The sequence below is a fragment of the Limanda limanda genome, chromosome 1, assembly GCF_963576545.1.
Source record: "Limanda limanda chromosome 1, fLimLim1.1, whole genome shotgun sequence".
Classification (NCBI taxonomy): domain Eukaryota; kingdom Metazoa; phylum Chordata; class Actinopteri; order Pleuronectiformes; family Pleuronectidae; genus Limanda; species Limanda limanda.
Window position 1 is genome coordinate 6,165,146 of NC_083636.1, and position 22,488 is coordinate 6,187,633.

Here is a 22,488-nt window from a genome sequence, read left to right on the forward strand (position 1 = left end):
CCTGTTTCTAAAAAGCTCTGCACACACACAACAAAACAGAGTGAAGATACACACTCACACCACCAGATGGCAGACTTGCACTGTTTCTCCTCACGTAACTTCCCTTCTCTCCAAAGTTTTTCTCCTCTCCTGAACTTTGTTTTTAACAAGATTTCACATTATTATTACTACTAATATTATTATGATTATTATTATACCCATTAGTATTTCATTTTATTGTTATTATACCTGGTTTAACTCTTCTTCTGCAGCTGTAATGTTTGAAACTGGAGCCTCCTGGGATGAAATCTGACTGAACACCTATGTTGATGCAGAGTAAATCTCCCGGACTGGTTTGGTGTGTGTATCTTTGGAGGTGCTACACTCTCATATGTTTTCTCTATGGTGGTTTAAATCTTGCACACAACACACACTCATACACCGGAATCCTGTAAATCAAACAATGTTAGGTGGAAACAATTAGTCGGATTTTCTTGGGGGGGTTGAAATCTACCGTTTTTTCGAAGTTCAAATTGAAAATGTACATACTCGTAATATGTTGTGTTTTTGAAAGCAAAGTCTAAGATCAGCTAGAAATACATGTATTTCTCTCCCAAAGCATTGAACTGTATTTAATTCATCACCTTGTAGTTAACATGTTTTTTTCGCTTCACCTGTCCTCACCACCTTGTTTCATCTAACTGCTGCGAAGGCCCCGTGTTTTTCTAGGCAAATTTCCCTCTGCAGCTCTGGCCTCTCATTGGTGGAAAACCACACTCAGATTCCACTGTGAAATTATCTGATTGGATATCAGGGAGGGGAGAGAAGAGACAGCAGCGAAGTGTGTGATGCTTTCTTTAAAACACTGCTTTGCTTTGCTGACTTTAAGGAAAGGATTTAACGACAGGTTCTCTGACTCATGCTCATCTTCTCCTTTCCCACACGACGGAAATTTGTATTATTAATATTATTTACATTTTTAAAACGCTCTTAATTTGGACGGGAACCTGCTCTGTTCACGGTGAGTGGCCGCAACTTGTGAAATAGACCGAAAAGTAGCATGTAAACTAAAATTAAACTTAGAAACAAACTTTTAAACACCCTTTGAAAAGGTTTTAATTTATCATTATTGTCCTCCAAGCTGCTAAAACGCTAACAAGCCCTCTTTCACAGCTAATTATTATTATAAATTAAATAATTGTTTTGTTATTTTTCTGTATAACTGTGAGAGGTCAAATTGTTTTTCTTGACGTTATTCGATGAGAAGTGAACTTCCAGCGGCCGTTCTAAGCTCTTCTGACTCGATCAAACCTCCTAATTAACTTAAGCTAACCACTCGTTGTCATTTCCCTGGTGTAGGATCAACATGCCTCGGTCATTTCTGGTGAAAAACAAAAGGTGCACGTCCTATAACGTCCACCGTTCACATGAAGATGAGTCCAAAGCCGCCACATATACAGGTAAGACTAATTATATAATGTGAGTACATGAGGGACACCTACACTGCTGCTGTGTACTTTTATTGACATAGAAAACAACTTTAGAGCAGTTTGCTTTGTATTAAATATTTTAAATGTTTTAATTATGCTGATATCAACACATCATTGTTCAAATCCGAAAGTCAAGATTTTGCTCTGACTGAATATCTCCTGTGTTATAAATGTCTTCCAGGAGGAACCGGAGGGTTCTTTGTTTACTTGCTGTCCATAACCACACAGAGTGACGTCTTCTGTTTGAATCAGTCCTGCTCATTTTGTTTGTTGCAGAAGTCCCAGCAGCAACTCAGACCTCAGAAACTTCAGATGGGGCTCAGTCGGAGGGGGAGTACTCCCCCCCGGACCGCTCCTCATTTGAAAAGGAAGAGCCAGAGCTGGCCTGTCCCTTACCCGTCCACCCAGAGTCAGCCAGGCCTCCTGCAGCTCCCACACAGCCATACTTCCTCCCTGGTGAGCTGCAAGTGCATCTCCTTCTTATTCCTGTTGCATTGCATCACTTCAGATCAGAGTGTAAAATCATGTCTTCTTTTTCTGTGTCTGCAACCTCAGAGCCTCACATGGCAGAGTTCCCTCCCTACTACAAGCCGTCCTATGCCTGGGATCAGGTGCCTTCGTCCTACGAGATGCGTCAGGTGACTTTCAGCCCCACGGTGCTGCAGCACGCCAGCAATCTGTACGGCAGCCACATCAGCCGCAGTCCACAGCCTCAGCAGCCTCTGGACTGCAGCACGCACTACTCCCCCACCTCCAACACCTACCACTGCATCACCTGTGACAAGGTACACGCCACGTGATGACCTGCAACATGTGGGAGATGATAGAACATATATAGGATCTAGGATAGTTTGCTCAATCCTACAATAAATCCACTGCACATTGAAAATGTCAAAAAGGTAGATGCATTTCATATTGATTTGTTTGCATCAGCAGGCTGTGTCACTGATGGTCAAACTTTCTTTCAGGTGTTCTCGACGCCACACGGACTGGAGGTCCACGTCCGGAGGTCGCACAGCGGAACGAGGCCTTTCGGATGCAACATCTGCAGGAAAACCTTCGGTCACGCCGTCAGTCTGGAGCAGCACATGAATGTCCACTCGCAGGTAAAACACCATAAGTCCTCCTCAGCACTAACCTTTCATAGAGTTTAGAGGACGTGGGAGATGGTCTGAAGAGTCAGAATCAAAGCAGAAGAGAAGAATCTGGGACGTTTACACTTTTAGACCCTTTGTGGGAATTAAGGTTGAAAATTGCTGGATCCTATACTTCCCATAATGCACCTGTCTTTATTTGACCCTGAATAAATGACTGTGACCTCATCAGGGTCATCTGTTGTCTTCAAATGAAACTCGTGAGCTTGTGGTAATGACACAGGAAGTCATGGCCATGAACAGTTTTGTATGGTTGGCGTTCACATGGTCGTGTTGCAACATGGATGTCTCGACAATATTCACCTCAGACTTATGATAAATTTACCAAAAAAAAAACAATATCTGCAACTAGAAATAAAATATATGAAGTTATAATTCAAAGAAAAATGGCTTTCTGTGGCTTTTGCCATCTCTGAAAATTAGCACGGTCCCAGTTCTTAACCTGCTGGTTTAGAATGGGCTGTTAGCTTAGCCTGTGGTAATGGTCTGTAGATTTCTTCAGAAAACCTTGTGATTCCCCCTGAAGCAGTTCTGCAGTTTACTGACACTTTTCTATTGTTTGTGAGCTGGACGTTGTGTGCAGAGCGTTTTTTAAACAATCAATGGTGCAGAGTCAAGTGAGAGAACTTTGTGTCCGTCCTACCTGGTTTATTTGCAAAATGCAAAATACAAGAAGGAGTCAAACTAAATATTGTAACATCTCCAGTTCCCTGAAAACTGGTCAAAGTCCATCTGCCGATGAAGACCATGTGTAATGACCGAAAGCTCCAGAAAAACTATCCACAGTAAATGGACCTTTATTCCGAATGTATTTGTGTGTAACACTTTTGCCGTACTTTTGTTTTTGATCAGGAAAAAAGCTTCGAGTGCAAGATGTGTGGAAAATCATTCAAGCGCTCGTCCACTCTCTCCACACACCTGCTCATCCACTCGGACACGAGGCCTTACCCCTGCCAGTTCTGCGGCAAGAGGTTCCACCAGAAGTCGGACATGAAGAAACACACGTACATTCACACTGGTACGTCTCAATATTGAGGTGTAAAACGAAACAAGTAAAACTGTGCATGGCTCCTCTCCCTGTAATCATGTGCTTTCCAAGTGCACAGTCTCCAGGAGTAATATAACTGCTGATAAATCTGAAAAAGAAACTTTAAACAAATGTCCTGTTGATTTGCCTATCTGCTTTTCCTGCTTCACACGGAGCTCTGTGAGATGAACTTCCTGCAGCCCACATTTGTTTCCAGCAAATGTCTAAACAATGGCAGGATTCTTCACTCACTCATATGAATATACATTTTAAATTCATGGTAATATATTTGGCACCATTTGTGGTGCTTGTGCACAGCAAACGTGATTTTCCAGTACCAGTGGAGAGGAAGTTGAAGCTCCTTTTTGCCCCATAAACCATTGATTTCTTATTGTATTCTTTGTATTTTACAGGTGAAAAACCTCACAAATGCCAAGTGTGCGGCAAAGCGTTCAGTCAAAGCTCCAACCTGATCACCCACAGCAGGAAACACACGGGATTCAAGCCGTTTGGATGTGACATTTGCTCCAAAGGCTTCCAACGCAAGGTGGACCTCCGCCGGCACCACGAGAGCCAGCACGGCATGAAGTGAAGCCGAAGTGAGCACAAAACCGCTAAGTGAGCGCTACAGTAGCACCCTTTTGTACAAATTATTTTAATAGTAGAAGCAGTAATTTATTGTTATCATTGATAATAACAAACAAGATGATATAACATGTATTTATACATCTGGTTTATTTTTGGTCTTCTCAGATAATGTATAAAAACAAAGCTGTGAAATCAAATCATGTTTTAAGGTGATTTAACTTCAGAAAAATGTGTCGTGAGGAAAATGAGTGGCTGATAAAAATGTATTTTTTAATATATTGGAAGTTTTCTTCTTTCAAATATGTGTTTACATCACTTTTGGTTTTCCTCACTGTTAATTTAAAAAAAGCTTCAGCAATGTAAATTTGTCAGAGCCGATGAATGCTTTGCTTCTTGAAAAATAAAGTTGAACTGAGTATAAAAATCTTTGGTTACCTCGATGAACAAGAATTAACAAAGTGTAATATAACATGCAATCCGTCATGGCTGGAAGGGAAGAGACAAGTGCGGTGTTTGTCTAAGATGACACGATGAGCACTGCAAACACACAATTTCTCGCCGTTCAACTCTTTCTGTGTGTTTTCCTGAGTCACTTTCCTGTCGAAGCAGGATGTAGGACAACGACACAACTGTGGCCTCGGGTGAAAATCTCTTGCGGGACAGGGAAGAGATATGGAGTGGAGTGATACTGCATTCAAATAACACACCTGGAGCAGCATGCAAATCTGAGGCCAGTAAGCTCATTCCTCAGAATCGAGGAAAAAGTTGTTAAAGGAGAAGTTTTACATCCCCAAACATCCGAGGCTCTGCAGCTTCCTCGTTATAGAGGCCGAACCAGCTCCATAATCTCAATATGAAATCAGAACTGCCGCATAGACGGTAATTGCGGCCACACACACACACATCCATTGTTGCTGCTTGGCCTTCACAGTGAGTCCAGTGGGATACAGGGATTAAATAAGAGGCTGAGGAAAATAAGGATTGATTACTTAGTCAACTGTCACCACACCCAGTCAGCCTCCTGGATTTACTTTAACTCACCACCTTCCTCAAACACCAAAACCTGTTGGGACATTAATCTGCTCCAGGCAAATCAGATCATCACCTCAGCCTGTTAAATCTGACAAACACTGCAGTCACAGTTTCTAGGACAGGTTTTTAAAAAGGGACATTAGACCAACTGCTGAAAGGAACTCAGCTTGGTGGCTCAATCGAACCTAATTGGGATGTAGAAGTTGTTTTTTTTATGTGAGAATGAATGACTTCTGTTAATGTGCTATAAAGAAATATTCAAACAATAGAAAATAGAAAATATTTCAGGACATTTCTGGGGGGTTTTTGAAAAATTTTATTTAAACTCAGAGAAATTATCTTCTGCACTTTTCAGATGGGATTTCTTTGTACTTAAACAAGTTATTTAAAATATAAGTCAGAAAAATATATTGAGCATCATTGTATCACGTAACCAATCCTAATCTTTCGTTGATATTATTATGACGTGATCATTGCCTTCACTTGTGTCTTTGAGTTGAACAAACTTGAATGGATCAATTATTTTAACCTGGATTCTGATCAGCTCATTTGCACAAGTCTGACAAAAAAGCAAAACGCCATGTTGTCTTCACTCTTTGTGCTTTTACGTTGCTGGTCTGTGTCTCACTAAAGGTGCCTTCAAGTCATGTTATCTGCATTGGTGTCTTTACATTTTTTTTTTTTTTACATTACTGGACAAGTGCAGACACGTTTGCACTGCTGACGGCAACAAAGCTAAACCAGCTCTGTCATTTTTACCGTCATTGTTTTACATATCATGACATTTAAGTTTTGACTTATGACCACAAGTTACATTCCACAGTTGATATCAACGTATTAAAATGATGTAAATACTTAAATACTTGTCAGAAGTGTTTTTTACTTTATGTAAATGTGTCCTTGTTGTTGTTGTTGTTGGGGGATTGAAGCTGAATGGTTTTAGTGACATGTGTGGTTTACTGTGTGCAAACAGAAATCAGCTGCTCCGTCAAACATCTGCTTCCTCCTTCAGAAGCAGCTCTGTGAATAACTGCATCTGAGTTTATTTCACATTTTAGGAACTTTTCTTGTTGTTGCAACTTGTCCTTTACTTTATTTGTCTCTCAGCATTAGGCCACTGAAGACGAGTCCTCTGCCTTCAGAGAGACATGGCCCAAACCCCTCCTCCTCCTCCTGAATTTTCCGGTTGCCTCAAAGTTTTTCAGAAAAGTGACCTGAGGAAGAATTTGAGTTCTACACTCTGCATCTTTGTCAGCTGGATAAAAAGGATTTATCATGCAGGGCCAAACATTGGTTCATTATACTTTCAATACCATGAATCAAAAGATGGCCTCACAGATTAAAGAACAATAGTTTATTCACCTGTTTTGCAGAAATCAGTGTCTGAACCGGGGAACAGAGGAGACATGAGAGGTTACTGTCTGGCAAACAAATCTGTGAGCTTTATGCAAAATGTGTTGATATTACTGGGGCAGCGGGGTCTGTTGTGATCCCACGCGACAGTTAGACCCGCCACCGCATCCTGGTGTGTGTGCTGGAAACCAGGCAAATCAAAATCCTGCACAGGTAACCAACAGAGAAGAGGATCATCCTGGGTGGGACTGAACAAACAGGACATAGGTCCTGAAAGAGAATTGGCAGACCTACAGGTGTGTGTGTGTGTGGGGTGGGGGGGTGGGGGGGTAGCCTGGGGTAAAACAGGTAAAAGCGTTCGGGGCCCAGATGCACCTGTTACATTCCTCCACAGGTAAACAGGTGCACATGGGTGTAAAAAGCGTTATACTCAGTGGAGTCATTTTCTTAATTTAGGTTTGAACCAAAATTTCTGGCAACGCAGCAGAGGGGGAGGGAGCTGGAGCTGTTGATGTGGTTATCCAGCCCTCGGTCATTTGCATATGTGTGTTGCCTGAGGCGCTGTGGTATCCTGAAAGTGACAAATACACCTGATTTTATTTCTAAAACAGTCACTGAGCAACATTTTTCTCACTCGAGATGCAAACGTATACAGAAGACATGTAAAGAAACAGCATAATGACAGATAAGAAATGTTTTTTCATTTTTTAAAAGTGTAATTTGTTCTTGGAGCCTGTCGACATGGATTGTATCAGAACAATCTGACACCAGAACTAGTCTGAGCACCAACAAACACAGAGATCCACCAAACCTGTTCCACACTGCAAAGGATCAATCAATACATAAATACAAATCAAACATGACTGCACCAAACCGAATGCAGCTCTCTCTTAACACAAACACACACACACACACACACACGTACTGGAAGTAACAGCAGGTATTGCGACGGAGCACAGGGGTGAAATTTGTCTTGCAAATGGCTTCTATGCAAATGAACCCTGGACAGTTCTGTGAAAACGCTGCAGGACGCATGGATGAACATGCCCGAGGCCACAGGGCCACGCTCACGGAAAACTGAGCCCGAGATCTCCCCTCTCTACCAATGAGATCAAACACATGTCACGAAAATCTGAGGCTCTATTTACTGTCATCATATGGACCGTTTGTCTCATCCTATGGGTTTTCTAACTGGCTTTGTTTTGGTCATACACATCTCTGCTCCTCCCCTCCACTCCCCCCAAAAAATCACTTTTACTTTTGCATGTCCCAGATTTTGTCTTTCTTCTTAATGTTTCTACATGAGCTTATTAAGAAATTCAGGATTCATGCAAATGTTTTGTCTTATTTCTCTTTGGTTAATGGACCTGAGGGACTTAAAGAAAAAGTTTCCTTTCCACGAAGCTTCTGGAAAACTGTTTTCCATAAAATCAGGGCCAAAATGTAAAATGACCCGAGTGGAGACCAATGGTAACAATTGATTAATTAGGTTAAATCTTTATCTGTATGACAAAACAATATGAAACAACACTAACAACAATTATTGGAGAGTTTCTGAGATTCATTAAAGTGTAAAGACTTGTGGCTGTGGTTATGGGTGAAAGTAGATATGACAGTGTCTTATTAATTTCCAGGGAGTTGATGCAAAAGGCAGAATTCACAATTATGTAAAAGAAGAGCTATTCTTTTAATTAATAATAATATGAATGATAATAATATTATTGTATAGTGCTTTTAACAAATGCTTGAGGATACTTACCAGGATTACATAAACAGAGAGCAGATGAAAATAGAAAACTATAAATGTAAAATATACATCAAAATCACACATTGAAAAGTAAGAAACACGTTATATCATATTGAAAGCAGTTCTGAAAATGTGGGTTTTCGGTAGCAAGTGCTTGTGCTTGCATGATTATAATGTAATCTAATAAAGAGTTTACATGAAATCTAGATAATATACTACATGAAAACTGCAATATTTTCAGTGTATGGAAGTAGAAACATCAGTTTCTTGGAGTTGTTGTTAGGAGTTACACATTTTATTATCAGATAAAGTAAAAAAAAAGTTATTTTTACATCCTGAAATCCTGATTATAAACACGAGACAGTTACCGACAGTTGTGCTGTTTTCTGAAAAGTTAGTGTAGAAAGAGAAGCCTGCCAATGATGCTTTGTTTACAAAACAGACAGATGAATCTAAAACCGAGCTGTCAGCAGATTTCCTCTATGTGACTGCACACAGGAAGCTGCTGTCACAGTGTGAGGGCGTGATACTGTTTGATTGCCAGTGACACTGTGTTGTGGTCCTGGGCTCCTATAGATAAGTGCAAAGATGACGACAGCGCCTACGAAGTGTCGAGCGGGAGCGATAAGGGGGAAAGAAAATCTACATTAGTTTGAGGCGGATTTTTCTTCAGGATTTAATCGTCTGTTTTAGGAGCAAGCGAGTCGACCTGTGGCCTTCGGGGTGGATCGGGTCATCAGAAGAGCTCCAACCTTCCAGAGATAATCACAACTCACCGAATTGATGCTCTTGAACATCTTATAGTTACAAATGTGGGCTTCAGCAATCGTTGTAAACTCAGCTGAGACCTTTGTTCTCATCATCAAGCAGTCGCAGCCAAAAACGATGTTCATTACTCACTTAAAGATGAGCTGGCGTGTTAATTAAATATGTCAGAGCATGTGTACGACACATTTAAAGACAGAAGTGATAATAAAGAGTCAAAAAACTACAGTGCGGCCATCTTGGATTTCGAACTTGTGGGTGGTGAGGTTCCTGCGGTTTAATGCACGCAACATTATTTAGGCTTTGCTTTCATGAGTCGAGCTAGCAGCCTAGCTCTATGGCGGCTAGCCATCATTTTGGTCCAAAATTCAATCTTAAAGCTAATCATGAATTATTTAATTAAAACTGGGAGAAAAATCATGCTTTTCTAGACCTGGCCGTAATGTGCGCACGTATTTAATCAGTTCTAAAGTCATGAGAAACCCCTGCTACCGGAAATGATAGGTCTTATTAGCCTTGTTGAGAGTTGTGAGTACATTTGTAATGTGGCTGCAGTGAAAGAAATCACTGGTAACAATCTTTTGTTTTGTCAACAGAAAGTGAATAGGTTCATGTGGGTGTGGCCCACGTGTCTACATCACACACCCAAACATGGCCGTGCGTACAGAACGCCTTTCTGACTTACAAACGGCGAGCTGACGGGACGCCAGAGTACACGGGCTGAGTGAGAAGCCAGTATGAGCGGAAACGGAGGGAGGGTTGAAATCTGAAGGCAGCAGACTCTTCCAGCAGGAGCCGGGCGATGGAGGCCGACTGATAACGTTATCATGGCCGCCCCACACTGTAACGGCTGGAACAGGCCCGCAGAAAGGCAGGGAGGAGCGGACAAGCCCTCGACAGAGATAGCAGCGTGAAGAGCTGGGCCGAGAGTCGATTTACGAGGGTCCCAGAGAGCGACGGGGTGACAAGATAGAAAGAGAAAAAAGATCATCAAAATCTTCACTTCACCACAGCACACAACAGATTGTCAGTCAGTGCCTCCCGTCCCCACCTCTTATAACCTTCCCACCAAACACTGAGCTTTACAACACTGTGGTAAACCTGTACCGACCTAATGTGCAGTTGAACCCATATTCCTACAAGAACAGAAGCGTAGAGTGAAGAATCTGACGAAACAAACAGAGATCCAAAGAAGAAAATAAAATAAAAATAAAAAATAAATAAAACCCTTCCTGTAAGAACTGAGAGAATGGTTGTTATGGACATGATGGTCTGTCCTTCGGTGTAATAATCGTGAGCTGGGATTTGAATGGTAAGAGCCAGATATTTACCTCAGGAGTCAGTAGAGACTAAAACAGAGGTTATGAAGCTAACAGAGAAAGAATACTGGACTTAGATTCACCATCATTTCAGAGGACGTATACGCAGGAAGAGCACAGTTGTTGTTAAATAATGCTTCTGTCGTGTTCAAGTACAGAGACTGATTCAGGAGCTGCTTAGCTTAGCTAAGTGTTAAGGCAAGCCCAAAACAAATAGACTTAACAGAACCCAACTCTTATTTGCTTTACATGTTGCAACCTGGATTCAAAAATTATTTGTTTGCCCCAGGGCCCTGAACTGTAATGCAGTTGTGTATATGATATTAAACGTGTATATTTAGGTGTGGTTTTTATTCCTTTAATGCAGGGGAAATTTGCTGCTTTGAATTTGTTTTTAGTTTTTTCATTTAATGCTTTTAATCTTTAATCTAAGGCCAATCAACCTGTACTGTACTTGACACACAGGGTTGAAATTCGGTGGTGCTGACAGGTTGATGATTAGTTGTTGTGTTTAGAGTCAGATGCAAAACAAGCTGACTCCCAATAGAGGAAGTTATTCCTTCAATCTCTACCATGTGAAATCTATGCACCTGGCCTGACAAAATCATAAAAACACATCTGATTGTTACTTTAAAATAAATACCAATATAGGACAATACACCTCAACTGAAAAGAAGGCGATTCCGAAGGTGCAAATACCTCCAGGCCCACATTGTTGAAATCTAATGTCAAGCTTTGCACTTGCCGGCAGACATGAGATTAGAAGGCAAACTAGAATCAAAGTAAACAGAGTGTAATTCCCTATATGACTGCATCTTAATAAGCTCGTAAACTGACACATGCGTTGAGGTCTCTTTCTTCTCTGAGGGGTTGACACTGTGTTGACAGTTTCGGGGAGGGACAGCAAGCAAATCCTCTTTGCTGAGCCACTCCTGATGTCGGTGGACGTCTCCTTCCCACAATGCTGAGGTACTTTTAGTAAATGTTAAAGCCCCCGGAGCTGGAGACAGAATGATAAGAAGTCATAGACGGATCCTTTAAATCCAAATAGACTCTTGAAATTGCATTAAGGAGGATTCAGTCAATTGTGGGGTGAAACTTTAATGGAGGCATAATCTCATTCCTGCAGTCATTGACTGTCATGTTTGGTTATATACCGCCACCATGTGGTGAGAGACTGTACAGCAACATACACTTAATTTCAGCACAATATATAAATAACTAGAATTTACTGTGACCCACAATTAATTTTTTTTTTAATTGAAAATAGAATGAGATGCAACAGGGAACTTGGAGAAAGTAGAAGAAGCCAACGATGAGAATTAATAAAACACCAATAAAAAGATACACGTGCAAATTATACAGAAAAATAAATACATACATTATAAAAATTATAAATAAAGAACCTGTCTGTAGTTCAATTATTTGTGAGGTTATTAAAGTCTGCTGCTCGTCAGTGGTGATGGAAGTACAGAAATCATTGAACTACAACCAGGTTCATCACTTATTTGGGTCCCCTAGACACATTTCCGGTGTCGTTTTTCTCAATTTACACCGCGTTTCTGTATTTGCACGATTTTTTGCAGCGCGTGTGTCGTTAAATTGATAAAGTAGATTTGCACGTGTTCTTTTCTATTTGCATGCGTTTTCTTAATTGACAGTATAAATCAATTAATATATTTATTTAAAAATAATAAATACAGAAAATAAATGGAAGAGGAGGAGCAGGATGCATCCATAAAACCTTGTTTTATTTATTATATTTTTCAGGTTTTATTTGACGTTGAAGAAATCGTTTTAGTGAAATCTGCGGAACTACATTTGTGTTAGCCAGGATTTCCACCCGGCGTTATTTTGCACACGGACACGTCCTAGCTCCTTGCTAGCTCCAGGCGTGTAAACCGGGATATTCCTTTTAATTCCACGTCTTTCTCGCCCTTAAACTACAACTATCACTATTTCCTCTGAGTGTTAGGAACGTCAGGGGCCGACATGGCGGAGCTCAACGAGCTGAAGCTGGATTTCACCCTGAAGGAGCTGAGCTGCGGGGCGGAGGACCGGGACGTGCCCGGAGCCTCGTCCGCCGTGGAGCTGCGGCCCGACCGCCTCGTTTGTGTGGAGTATCCGGCGGTGGTGAGCAGCACCGACAACATGCTGGAGACCCTGGGGGGGGACCGAGCTGTGTCCAGAGTAAGAGGGGACATGTCTTAATCTGTTTCCTGTCCCTTTATTTCTTCACAGTATCCTCATCCAAGTGCCACCCTGTTGTGAATTTTACACATAAAAGTACATGTTGTAAAGTAAATATATAACTTATAATAAAGTTGTGGGTGTCAGGCTTAACAACATGACTTTATCTTAGTTATTCAAAGCTTTAAACAGTTTTACAAAGTCTCTTTTAGACTTAATCTTTAAGTTCAGGCTTCAAAATTAGATATTTATGCTTGTATTTGCATAATTTACAATGTTTTGCACTATAATATATAGTAGGTCAACAGAGATTTGGACATTGACATTGTAAAAACTTGATAGCCAAAGTTGTTTCTATAAGTTTGTGGTAAACATATAATATTCTATGCCAATTTGAGGTAGGAAACAATCTGATGCCGATACACTGGTTGGACAGTTATTCCTAAATCATTATTATCAATCCCTTATGACGAAGAAATGTACTTGAGGTTGGATATTTTACAGTGTAACCCTGAACTTTATTAAAAGTAACTATAAAGTAAAGTGTCTATATATTTGTACAACAGTTACTAACAATTTCAGTCCATATTGGCAAACAAACATATGTTAATAATAATAAAAAAATAAAATAAAAAATAAAAACACTAACAATTTATGAAACTAACAATTTAGTAGCACTTAAATGACACTTACTTATAGCATTTTGTAGTTTTGCTTTATTTTTGAAGAACTTGTACTTTCTTGATTCTTGTTGTTCTTGGTATGCACCCTCGGGGTTGAATGCACTTATTGTAAGTCGCTTTGGATAAAAGCGTCAGCTAAATGAAATGTAATGTAATGTACTTGAGGTTGGATATTTTACAGTGTAACCCTGATCTTTATTAAAAGTAACTATAAAGTAAAGTGTCTATAGATTTGTACAACAGTTACTAACAATTTCAGTCCATATTGGCAAACAAACATCATATGTTCATATACGTTATATGAAAGGCTAAAAATAGTATCAACCAAGAGATATACACGTCTCATCACTCATCCTGTCATCTTGTGTGTAATCGCCTGCAGTGATCTGATAACTGTCCGGTTCTCCTGTGACTCCACAGACCTTCGCTCACCCCAACAGGCGTCTTGAGCTGCGTTACCGCCCTCAGGATCCCTTCTGTCACCCTCTGTGTGGGAACCGCTTTCCGTCCAGCAACCTCCTGCTCCGAGTGCGGCGGCGGGTGCGAAAAAAAGACCCCAAGGATGCGCAGATCCAAATGGATTTGCTGGGCGTCATCGGAACAACCTATAAATTCCAAGGTTGGAGCGAAAGTCTTCTCGTGTGTGAAGCACAGAACAAGAATATCTGATGTGTAAACTTTATCAAAGGACAGGATTTGATCACCTCAGACATAAAATGATGAGGTTGTCTTTTTTTCTGATCACGTCTTTGTTCTTTGCAGGGATGGCCGACTTCCAGTGTCTCGCCGTGCATTCAGAAGGTGGAAAAGATGTGTCTTTGTACGACAAAATCATCCTTCGTAAATCAGAGAATCTGGAGTTCTTTGAGAAGCCCATGCCTTACTTTCTTCCCCCGGCCATCTTCTCACGTCTGGACAGTCCCGTGGATTATTTCTACCGACCCGACATCCATCACAAGTCAGTAATGGCTCCGTGATTTCAAACCCTGATTTGACAACAACAACTGTTAAAGATACAAAGAGTGGAATTAGTGTTTTATTCTTTTGAATAGATGTTTTAATACAAATTCTCTGATGTCTATATTTGAAACATTTTTTTTTCCCACTGTGATACTAATGCAGCTTTTCAGGAGAATAATCCATAATATTAATTATTTCCCCTCTCCTTTCTGTTTATAGCCAGATGCCCTCCAACAAGAAAAGCTTTATCGGTCTGAATCGCGTGCGTCGGCCCAATAATGCCATTTTTGTCAGCTTCACTGATCCCACTGTGCCCAGTGAGTGTCTCGAGGGGGCCAAGCTCAACTGGGTACGAGTCTGCCTGAAGGACTCTGACAGAAAGACTGAAGAACAACTGAAAGCGGTTTGTGTGGCTGCTTTGTAATTATTTCTACAGGATGCTTTAACACCTACTCCAATAAATTTTTTCCCATCAAATCGTTTTCACTCCTTAAATAGCATCTGCTTTAAGTTGGAAAAAGATGTTGCAATTTAATGTTTTGCAGGTTCGATTTCACATCATCTTTGGAGCCTTTATCTTATCTCAAACCAAACTTTCTGTGCTTAGATGTTTGAGAGCCGGCCCATCTGGTCTCGGAACGCGGTCAAGGCCAACATCAACATCCACCCTGATAAACTGAAGCTGCTGCTGCCTGTATTTGCCTACTACATGGTGAGCTCAGTAAATTTTTTCCCTGATGTCATTCAGATATATTGTGAAATAAAATAAGATCACGTGGAGACTGCGACCCCAGTGAGGGGTAAGTCTGCAGCAGCTGAACAGAGAAAGTTATAGGATGGAAAATTCACATGCATTTATGGGTTTGAATAAATAATTTATTCAGTAAATATAGAAATGTAACACATAAGTCCCCCAAGGTACAACCTCTGTGACTCACACAGAAGAAAATATATTGTCAATAAAACTTCTTTCACATAGTTCATAACGGCAGTGTTTCAGTGGATTTTTATTTTCTTGTAAGTGTTAGTACTGTTTATTCTGTTTATTCATTTAGATAATTTCCCCAAATTTGAGTTAAACGTGCAACTTAATTTTGAAGGTGACAGGGCCGTGGAGGAGTCTGTGGGTGCGGTTAGGCCATGACCCCCGAAAACACCCAGACTCCAAGATATACCAAATGCTGGATTTCAGGATCCGCTGCAGCAACAAGTCAGGTGAGAGCCTGAGGCCGGACAGGACCGGAGCTGCTGTATTTTGATTGTTAATGAGCAAGTGCAACAGTTCCTATTAGTAACACTAACAATATGTTTTCGGTGACATTGTAGAATATAACTGATACTGACTTCTGATTCCTCCCTTTTTATTAGGTTATTCCATATCTGACGTGCCAATAAAAGCCAAGAGGAGTGCATTTAACTACAGTCTGCCTATTACGTTCAATAAAACAGGTGAGTGGGAGGGTTTTATTACATGTGTGTAGATTTATTTGAGTCTGAAAGTCAACAAGCCTTGTCACAGCAAGAAAAGTGTCAATATCAACATTTACAGTTAACAAACTGTTTTATTTACGTGTCCCAGTAAGTAACAACTACTAAAATAGTTAACTTGTCACCATGAAAACACATTGACAGTAATTAAATCCATTTCTCTAAGTGGTCCTGCCAGATAATGCTTATTCAGCTCCCTAAATTAAATAGCAGTAACGTGTTCTCTATAATCTCGGCCATCTTGTCGCTCTGCCAGAGTCAAGGGAAAACATGTTGGCCAAACTGCTGTTCTTCTTTTTCCAGGCCCTCAGCCAGCGAGTGTGATGGATCTTCCCGGTCAGGAGGGTCCAAGCTCCAGTCGGGACACAACCCCAATCTCGTACCAGCTGAGGGTCAGTGAATGTCCAGTACTCCCACCACATGTGAAAGTATTATGACAAGCTAACTGGCTTCAAGCTGGTGCTAATGCTGAATGGCAGAGTGCGTCTCTAATGACATTTCATGGGGATATTTTATAATTTGTCTATTCTATTCATTTATTCTATCGATTTATTTTATTTATAATTATTTATTTATCATGTTGCATATTATGTGAATGCCCAATGGTGAAAATGGTGGAACATTAAAGGCACTGTATAATTATTTCTGAGTGTTTTAATTTATACAATAAATACTGACCTCTGCATCATCTCCACAGGAGGCCTCCTATATTTTCAGAGAGGGCATGCTGCCTCCTCACAGACAGATGTTTTACCAGCTCTGTGATCTGGATGTGGAAAGGTAATCCAGTTCTGTGCACACACGACAATGCTATTTTTCATTTGAAGGGCTTTCTGGCAATCAGACGGAAAATTAGGGGAGGAAATAAACTGTCCTCCAAATGACTTTTGATAATGTGATTCATTATTTTGACCAGCAGAGCTTCTTTCAAGAACCACATTTTACCAGATTTCCAAAACCAGATCTTATCTTTCCACATATTCTCTTTCATTTTCATTAAATTGGAATCAAATTGGGCCTTAGCAGCAGCTCCTCTCACAGTTTTTAGTTGTAATGCAGTTGTTTGTGTGTTTTCCAGTATCAAAGAGGTGACTGAGCAGAAGGGGGATGAACAGGTGTGTAACGAGCGGGACGGCTGGTGTGTTCTCGGTACCACCGACAAGCTGAGGAACATGATCTCAGCCATGATCAACAAAGTCACCCGGGCACTGAAACCAGGTAAGAAAGGCAATGGGTTCCTCGTTGGGTCATACTTCACTTCCAGAACAGACAGACACACAAACAGCAGTGAAAACATCACTGGTGAAGGCATCCGATCTGTTGTCTGATGTCCTTTCTGTCCCTCAGCAGTGCCTCCAGTCCTTAGAAGAAGCCAACGCAAAGTCTCAAAAACCTCAATGAAAGATGGTTACGCAGACGACGGAGAGGACGAGGATGAAGGTGAAAACGAGGACGATGACGATGACGAATTTGTGCCGTCTGAGGGAAGTGAAAACGAGATGGAGACAGAGATTCTGGATTACATGTAGCAAAGAACGGACATTAGATGACACGTCTCTGTACTGATGATATTTTTGTATTGTATGTTTCTGTAAAGTGTAAAGTAACTTAGTGAAATGGAAATAAAAACCAAAGTATTTCTATTCTTTTTGTTTGTCTCTATATATATATATGTCTTTGAACAACATGATTTTCAATTGGTCAGATACTGAGAATTTGATTAAAAAACGATTGAAAATGATGACACAAGACGTTCACAACATTATACAAGTAAATTCCCTAGAATTGCCATCTACTGACCATATGCTTTAAATACTGAATATCCTTTACTTAACTGATAGCGTGGTGGCCTATGGTCAAAACTCAAAATTGCTGTAACTCCTTTCCCATTCTTGCGATATCGATATATATCAGGAGCAGTTTCATTACAAGTTGCACAAATGTTCAATGAGACTCAAGGTTTAACTGATAAGAATTCGTTGGTCAGGGGGGTTGTGACCACCACAAACCACGGCTTTTTTTATAGAATTTCCTGTATCATATGTTTTTAGAAAGTATTTAAGATCGATGTTCATCTTAATTTACTTAAGTACTTCTTTATTGGTGGTTATAAAAGGTATTTATAGTCCAGGTTGGATTCCTGATGCAATACTGCAAAAGTTGGAAAGTCACTTCTCAAAGGTTAATGTCTCATAAACGATCTTTATGTTAAACCTAATCAAGTCAATGCCTCATAGTGATTATAAAGCCCAACACAACCTAACTGCAGTCACAGGACAATTAACATCCATATTAATATATCTCTTATCCTGTACCTTTGTAAATTTGATATTCCCTTGAAGGCAAAGAGGTTAGAATGGGTTCTCTGAGGACAAGGTGGGTAAATATTGTGTAACAGCAAGAAAAGCTGCCCACACACTGCCCAGTGGTCAGATGTTCAGGGGAGGAGTCCCCTTTATAAAAGACCAAGCCTGGAAACCAACCTGGTTCTCACAGTCATGATGGCGATGCTGGAGATTTTGGTTGCTTTTGCCGTGTTCCAGGAGGTGTTCACCGGGTCCTCTGTGAGTGCTTCACAATAACAATATCACATTTGTTGAATTCTAATATATTCATTTGCCAAATTTCAGTTTTTTTGTGTGCTGAATCTCTCTGTAGCTCGGGGTAGTGTACACTGAGGGGGGGATGGTGCAGGGCGAGAACATTCGTCTCGGGTACCGTCGTCACATGGACGTCTTCAGAGGGGTTCCCTTTGCTGACAAACCTGGAAGGTTTGAGAAGCCACAGCGTCACCCTGGCTGGGACGGTGGGTGATTGACCTTCTCACAAATGAGATCTGACAATCAGACCAAAACTTAAACCATGTGTGTCTTCTTTCAGGGATCATGAAGACCACTGAGTACAGAAAGAGATGCATTCAGGTGAACATGCTCATGAGCGATACCAGAGGGAGTGAGGACTGTCTGTACCTTAACATCTGGGTTCCCCATGGCAGCTCAGGTAAACACAGAGAGAGAAGGACCAAGTGTCGTTCACGATAGATCAACACTGCAGCTGCCTCTGATTCTGTTTGGCCTGTAGTCTCCACAGATCTGCCCGTCATGGTTTGGATCTACGGAGGAGGCTTCTTGGCCGGAGGCTCCATGGGTGCTAACTTCCTGGATAACTATCTGTACAGCGGTCAGGAGATTGCAGACAGAGGAAATGTCATCGTGGTGACGCTGGGATACCGTGTGGGAACTATGGGTTTCCTGAGCACTGGAGACTCGAGCTTGCCCGGTAGATGGCAGTTTATTCTCTCAAAACAGCCACAGAATCAATTATATTATAATGAAATGTTCCATCTTGTCAGGAAATTACGGTCTGTGGGACCAGCACGCCGCCATCGCCTGGGTGAACAGGAACATCCGCTCGTTTGGAGGAGACCCCGACAACATCACAGTCCTTGGAGAGTCTGCAGGTGGAGCTAGTGTTAGCTTCCAGGTGAGTTTTGTTTCTAGACTCAAGCTCATTGAGTGTGTTGAAGCGGGTCAGGGTTAGGGTTAGACACCTGAGAGGTCGAAAAACATTAAGATTAAGATTAAGATACATTTATTTGTCCCAAACACATGCACAGACATGCACAAGCACACTCATGCAAGGAGGGAAATTAAACCTCTGCTTTTAACCCATCTGGTGCAGGACACACAGAGCAGTGGGCAGCCATGTACGGCGCCCGGGGAGCAGATGATAGGGGAGTAAGGTGCCTTGCTCAGGGGCACTAGACAGGGTAGGGAGAATCCTCTTGGATTTTTGGACAGATCAATCCAGGTTCATCTTTTTGTTGTTTCTCCGTGGAGTCGAACCAGAGACGAACCAGAGACCTTTTCTGCCCATAGTCCAAGTTCCTGCCACTAGTCCACCGCCTCTCCTCTGATGGAGCGTTTCAAGGGACTTTGTGGGTCTTAGGCAAAAGGGACCAAGGGGGAAAACCGAACCAAATGCACAGGGGACATCGCGGTCATGAACCCCCTGACCAGGCCTTGTGGTATGGAGCGTCTCAGTCTACCGTTCATTGTAGATCAAAGAGTTAAACAGAGTTCTCCCTCTCCTCTTCAGGCCCCCAGACCATTGCCTCCTATACCAACCCCGTTGCAACGCATCTGAATACAATGCATAGTTTGAATGTTTGAGTCTAACCTCTTGGTTTTGTGTGTGTCTGCCCACAGACTCTCACTCCCCACAATAAAGGTCTATTCAAGAGAGCCATCTCCCAGAGTGGAGTCGCCCTTTGCCCGTGGGCCATCAACAAGAATCCCCGCAGGTTCGCTGAGGAGGTACACCACGGATTCTCATAAATCTTTCCACTGCCTCTATTAGACTTTTTCCTGTCTTATTAATAGTTATCAGGTTTTTAAAGATGGACATCAGTGTATATTAATGTAAATGGAACCCGCTCTGAAGGTCGCTCTGAAGGTCAACTGTCCCACGGATGAAACAATGGCTGCTTGTTTGAAGATGACTGATCCCGTGCTCCTAACGATGGCCGGCACTCTCAGTCTGACCAGCTCACCTGATAGTAAGCACTGCAACCACACACAGTCGCCTAGATTACATTTACATGTCAGATTTTGTTTTTTTATACAACAGCATCGCACAGGAAATAAATGTCCAAGTCAAAAGTGTGTTTTAAAACACCTGCGAAGAAGATGTGCTTCTTGCTATAGAGCTGCTTTTCTAGACATTACCTGAAGGAGATGTGTGTTTTATGAACCCATGATTTAACTGGACATGAAGAGAAACCTGACAGGAAAAGAGTGCGTTAGGTCTAACTGGGAGTGAATGGAAATACACTTTGCAGATAGATAACAAACATGTTTCTATCTCGCCTCCAGTCGGCAGATTTAGCCTATACCAAACGTTTAAACCTCAATGTTAAGGTTTTCTTCAGATACAGTATGGACAACATGATGGAGTTAGTTCATACAAGTCAACAGCAGCTCTATCAAATGGTAAGTAAGATGCCACAGTTGTAATGAGTGTCTGGTGGTATCTTGCCTCTGTTAGACCCCATCGTAGGAAACCTGCTCCTGTCTCCCGTGATCGATGGCGACTTCCTGCCTGATGACCCTCGCAACCTGTTCCACAACGCCGCTGACATTGACTACATCGCTGGAATCAACGACATGGATGGACACCTCTTCACCGGTCTAGATGTTCCTTCAATCAACTCTCCCCTGGTGGACACCCATATGTGAGTTCAAGTGTCATGTGATCAGTGTGAAACATCGACTGCCACCACTGAGCAGTGTTTTATCAGACCTAACTTCCAACCGTTAACATGTGCAGTGAGGATGTGAAGAGGCTTCTGGGTTCGTACACCAAGGAGAAGGGCCAGGCTGGTTTGGACAACGCCTACTCCACATACACCATGACCTGGGGATCCAGACCAAGCAGGGAAATCATCAAGAGAACTGTGGTGGACATCGGAACCGACTTCATTTTCCTGGTTCCTACACAGGCTGCTCTCTACCTTCATGCTGCCAATGCTAAGTGAGAAAAGGATAATTTATCAGCGGTATCATTGTCCATATGATTTTTTCACCATATTAGTTTAGTAGTTGGGGAGTAAAAGTGGAGTTGACATCTCTCGGCTCCATGGTGGCAAAGGTAGGAGGATAAATATACAAGAAGTAAAAGGTAAGGTACAAAATATGGATTTTACAACTCGACGTCTGTCATTTTTACCAGACTCCTGAATATGTGTATATATTTAATAAGAATCAAGCTTTTTGAGCATCTTTTGTCTTTTTTTTCTGAAGAACGGCACGTACCTACTCCTACGTATTCTCCCAGCCCACCCGTCTGGGCGGCTTAGGCAGACCCTACCCCAGCTGGGTGGGAGCCGACCATGCTGAAGACCTGCAATACGTGTTCGGAAAGCCTTTCAGCTCGCCACTGGGATACTGGCCTAGCCACCGTGACGTCTCCGGCTACATGATTGCCTACTGGACCAACTTTGCCAGAACTGGGTATAATTAGACAGACACAATATACAGTGGAATCGCAGAAATTGGAGATAAAACAGTGACTGAAATAGAAAAACACAACTGCCTCAATTCAGTGGCTCTTTTGTTTTTGCTTCCATAGAGATCCCAACAAAGGAGAGCTGAGTGTGCCCGTCACATGGCCTGAGTTCACCAGCGACTCACACCAGTTCGTGGATATCAATTCCAACATGAAGAAAGACTCTGTGGGACAGAAGATGAGAATGCGCTACGTTCATTTCTGGACCAGCGTCCTGCCCAACCTTGCCACAACCGTCTAAGAATAAAGAGCTTTTGCACTAACTGCACCTTAAGTGCAGAGCCATTAGATGTAAGGAATCACATCTGTACTGTGCACCATGAATAAATTAATAAGTACAAATTATATTTTGTTTTGTTTTTATATAATATTTTATTGTGCCTTAATGTAGTGCTCAAAGAACTTCCTTTGCATTTGTGCATGTGGAGTTAAGGTGTGTTTTAGCTCGATAAACAAAAACGAGCGCCTAGAACAAATTCTTTGCTGGATTGTTTGTGTTGAACAAACCAGTCAGGTACAAATACACAAAATGCACAGCTTGACAACAAGACAATCTGACAACTGGGCAATGATCAGGTTCCGGCAATGCATGACAGCACTGCCATACTGTTACCAGCCTGTCAGCATTAACTAGCATCCAGTTAGCT

At 41.6% G+C, this 22,488-nt stretch overlaps 3 protein-coding genes across 4 annotated transcripts; all 3 read left to right on the forward strand.

The window, feature by feature from the left end:
- The first annotated feature begins 844 nt into the window (after positions 1-844).
- Positions 845-4,587, forward strand: gfi1b (growth factor independent 1B transcription repressor). Its single transcript, XM_061077594.1, has 7 exons — positions 845-1,000; positions 1,339-1,439; positions 1,746-1,925; positions 2,025-2,254; positions 2,438-2,575; positions 3,476-3,641; positions 4,064-4,587. Exons 2-7 carry the CDS (start codon positions 1,346-1,348, stop codon positions 4,240-4,242), a joined length of 987 nt encoding a protein of 328 aa, XP_060933577.1. The 5' UTR covers positions 845-1,000; positions 1,339-1,345; the 3' UTR covers positions 4,243-4,587.
- Positions 4,588-12,323: 7,736 nt separating this feature from the next.
- gtf3c5 (general transcription factor IIIC, polypeptide 5) lies at positions 12,324-17,400 on the forward strand. Of its 2 annotated transcripts, none has more exons than XM_061072413.1 (11): positions 12,324-12,644; positions 13,748-13,946; positions 14,090-14,285; positions 14,507-14,690; positions 14,895-14,999; positions 15,388-15,502; positions 15,656-15,736; positions 16,079-16,167; positions 16,473-16,555; positions 16,854-16,993; positions 17,123-17,400. In XM_061072413.1, the coding sequence occupies exons 1-11, from the start codon at positions 12,447-12,449 to the stop codon at positions 17,302-17,304; spliced, it is 1,572 nt and encodes a 523-aa protein (XP_060928396.1). In that variant the 5' UTR covers positions 12,324-12,446; the 3' UTR covers positions 17,305-17,400. The 2 variants fall into 2 exon arrangements, with proteins under 2 accessions (XP_060928396.1, XP_060928397.1); XM_061072414.1 differs by having other exon boundaries at positions 17,126-17,400.
- An 811-nt stretch (positions 17,401-18,211) lies between these two features.
- LOC133018117 (bile salt-activated lipase-like) lies at positions 18,212-22,186 on the forward strand. Its single transcript, XM_061084465.1, has 11 exons — positions 18,212-18,339; positions 18,434-18,581; positions 18,656-18,775; positions 18,857-19,054; positions 19,128-19,258; positions 19,984-20,091; positions 20,219-20,333; positions 20,822-21,008; positions 21,104-21,307; positions 21,577-21,786; positions 21,905-22,186. Exons 1-11 carry the CDS (start codon positions 18,274-18,276, stop codon positions 22,080-22,082), a joined length of 1,665 nt encoding a protein of 554 aa, XP_060940448.1. The 5' UTR covers positions 18,212-18,273; the 3' UTR covers positions 22,083-22,186.
- The last annotated feature ends 302 nt before the right edge of the window (positions 22,187-22,488 follow it).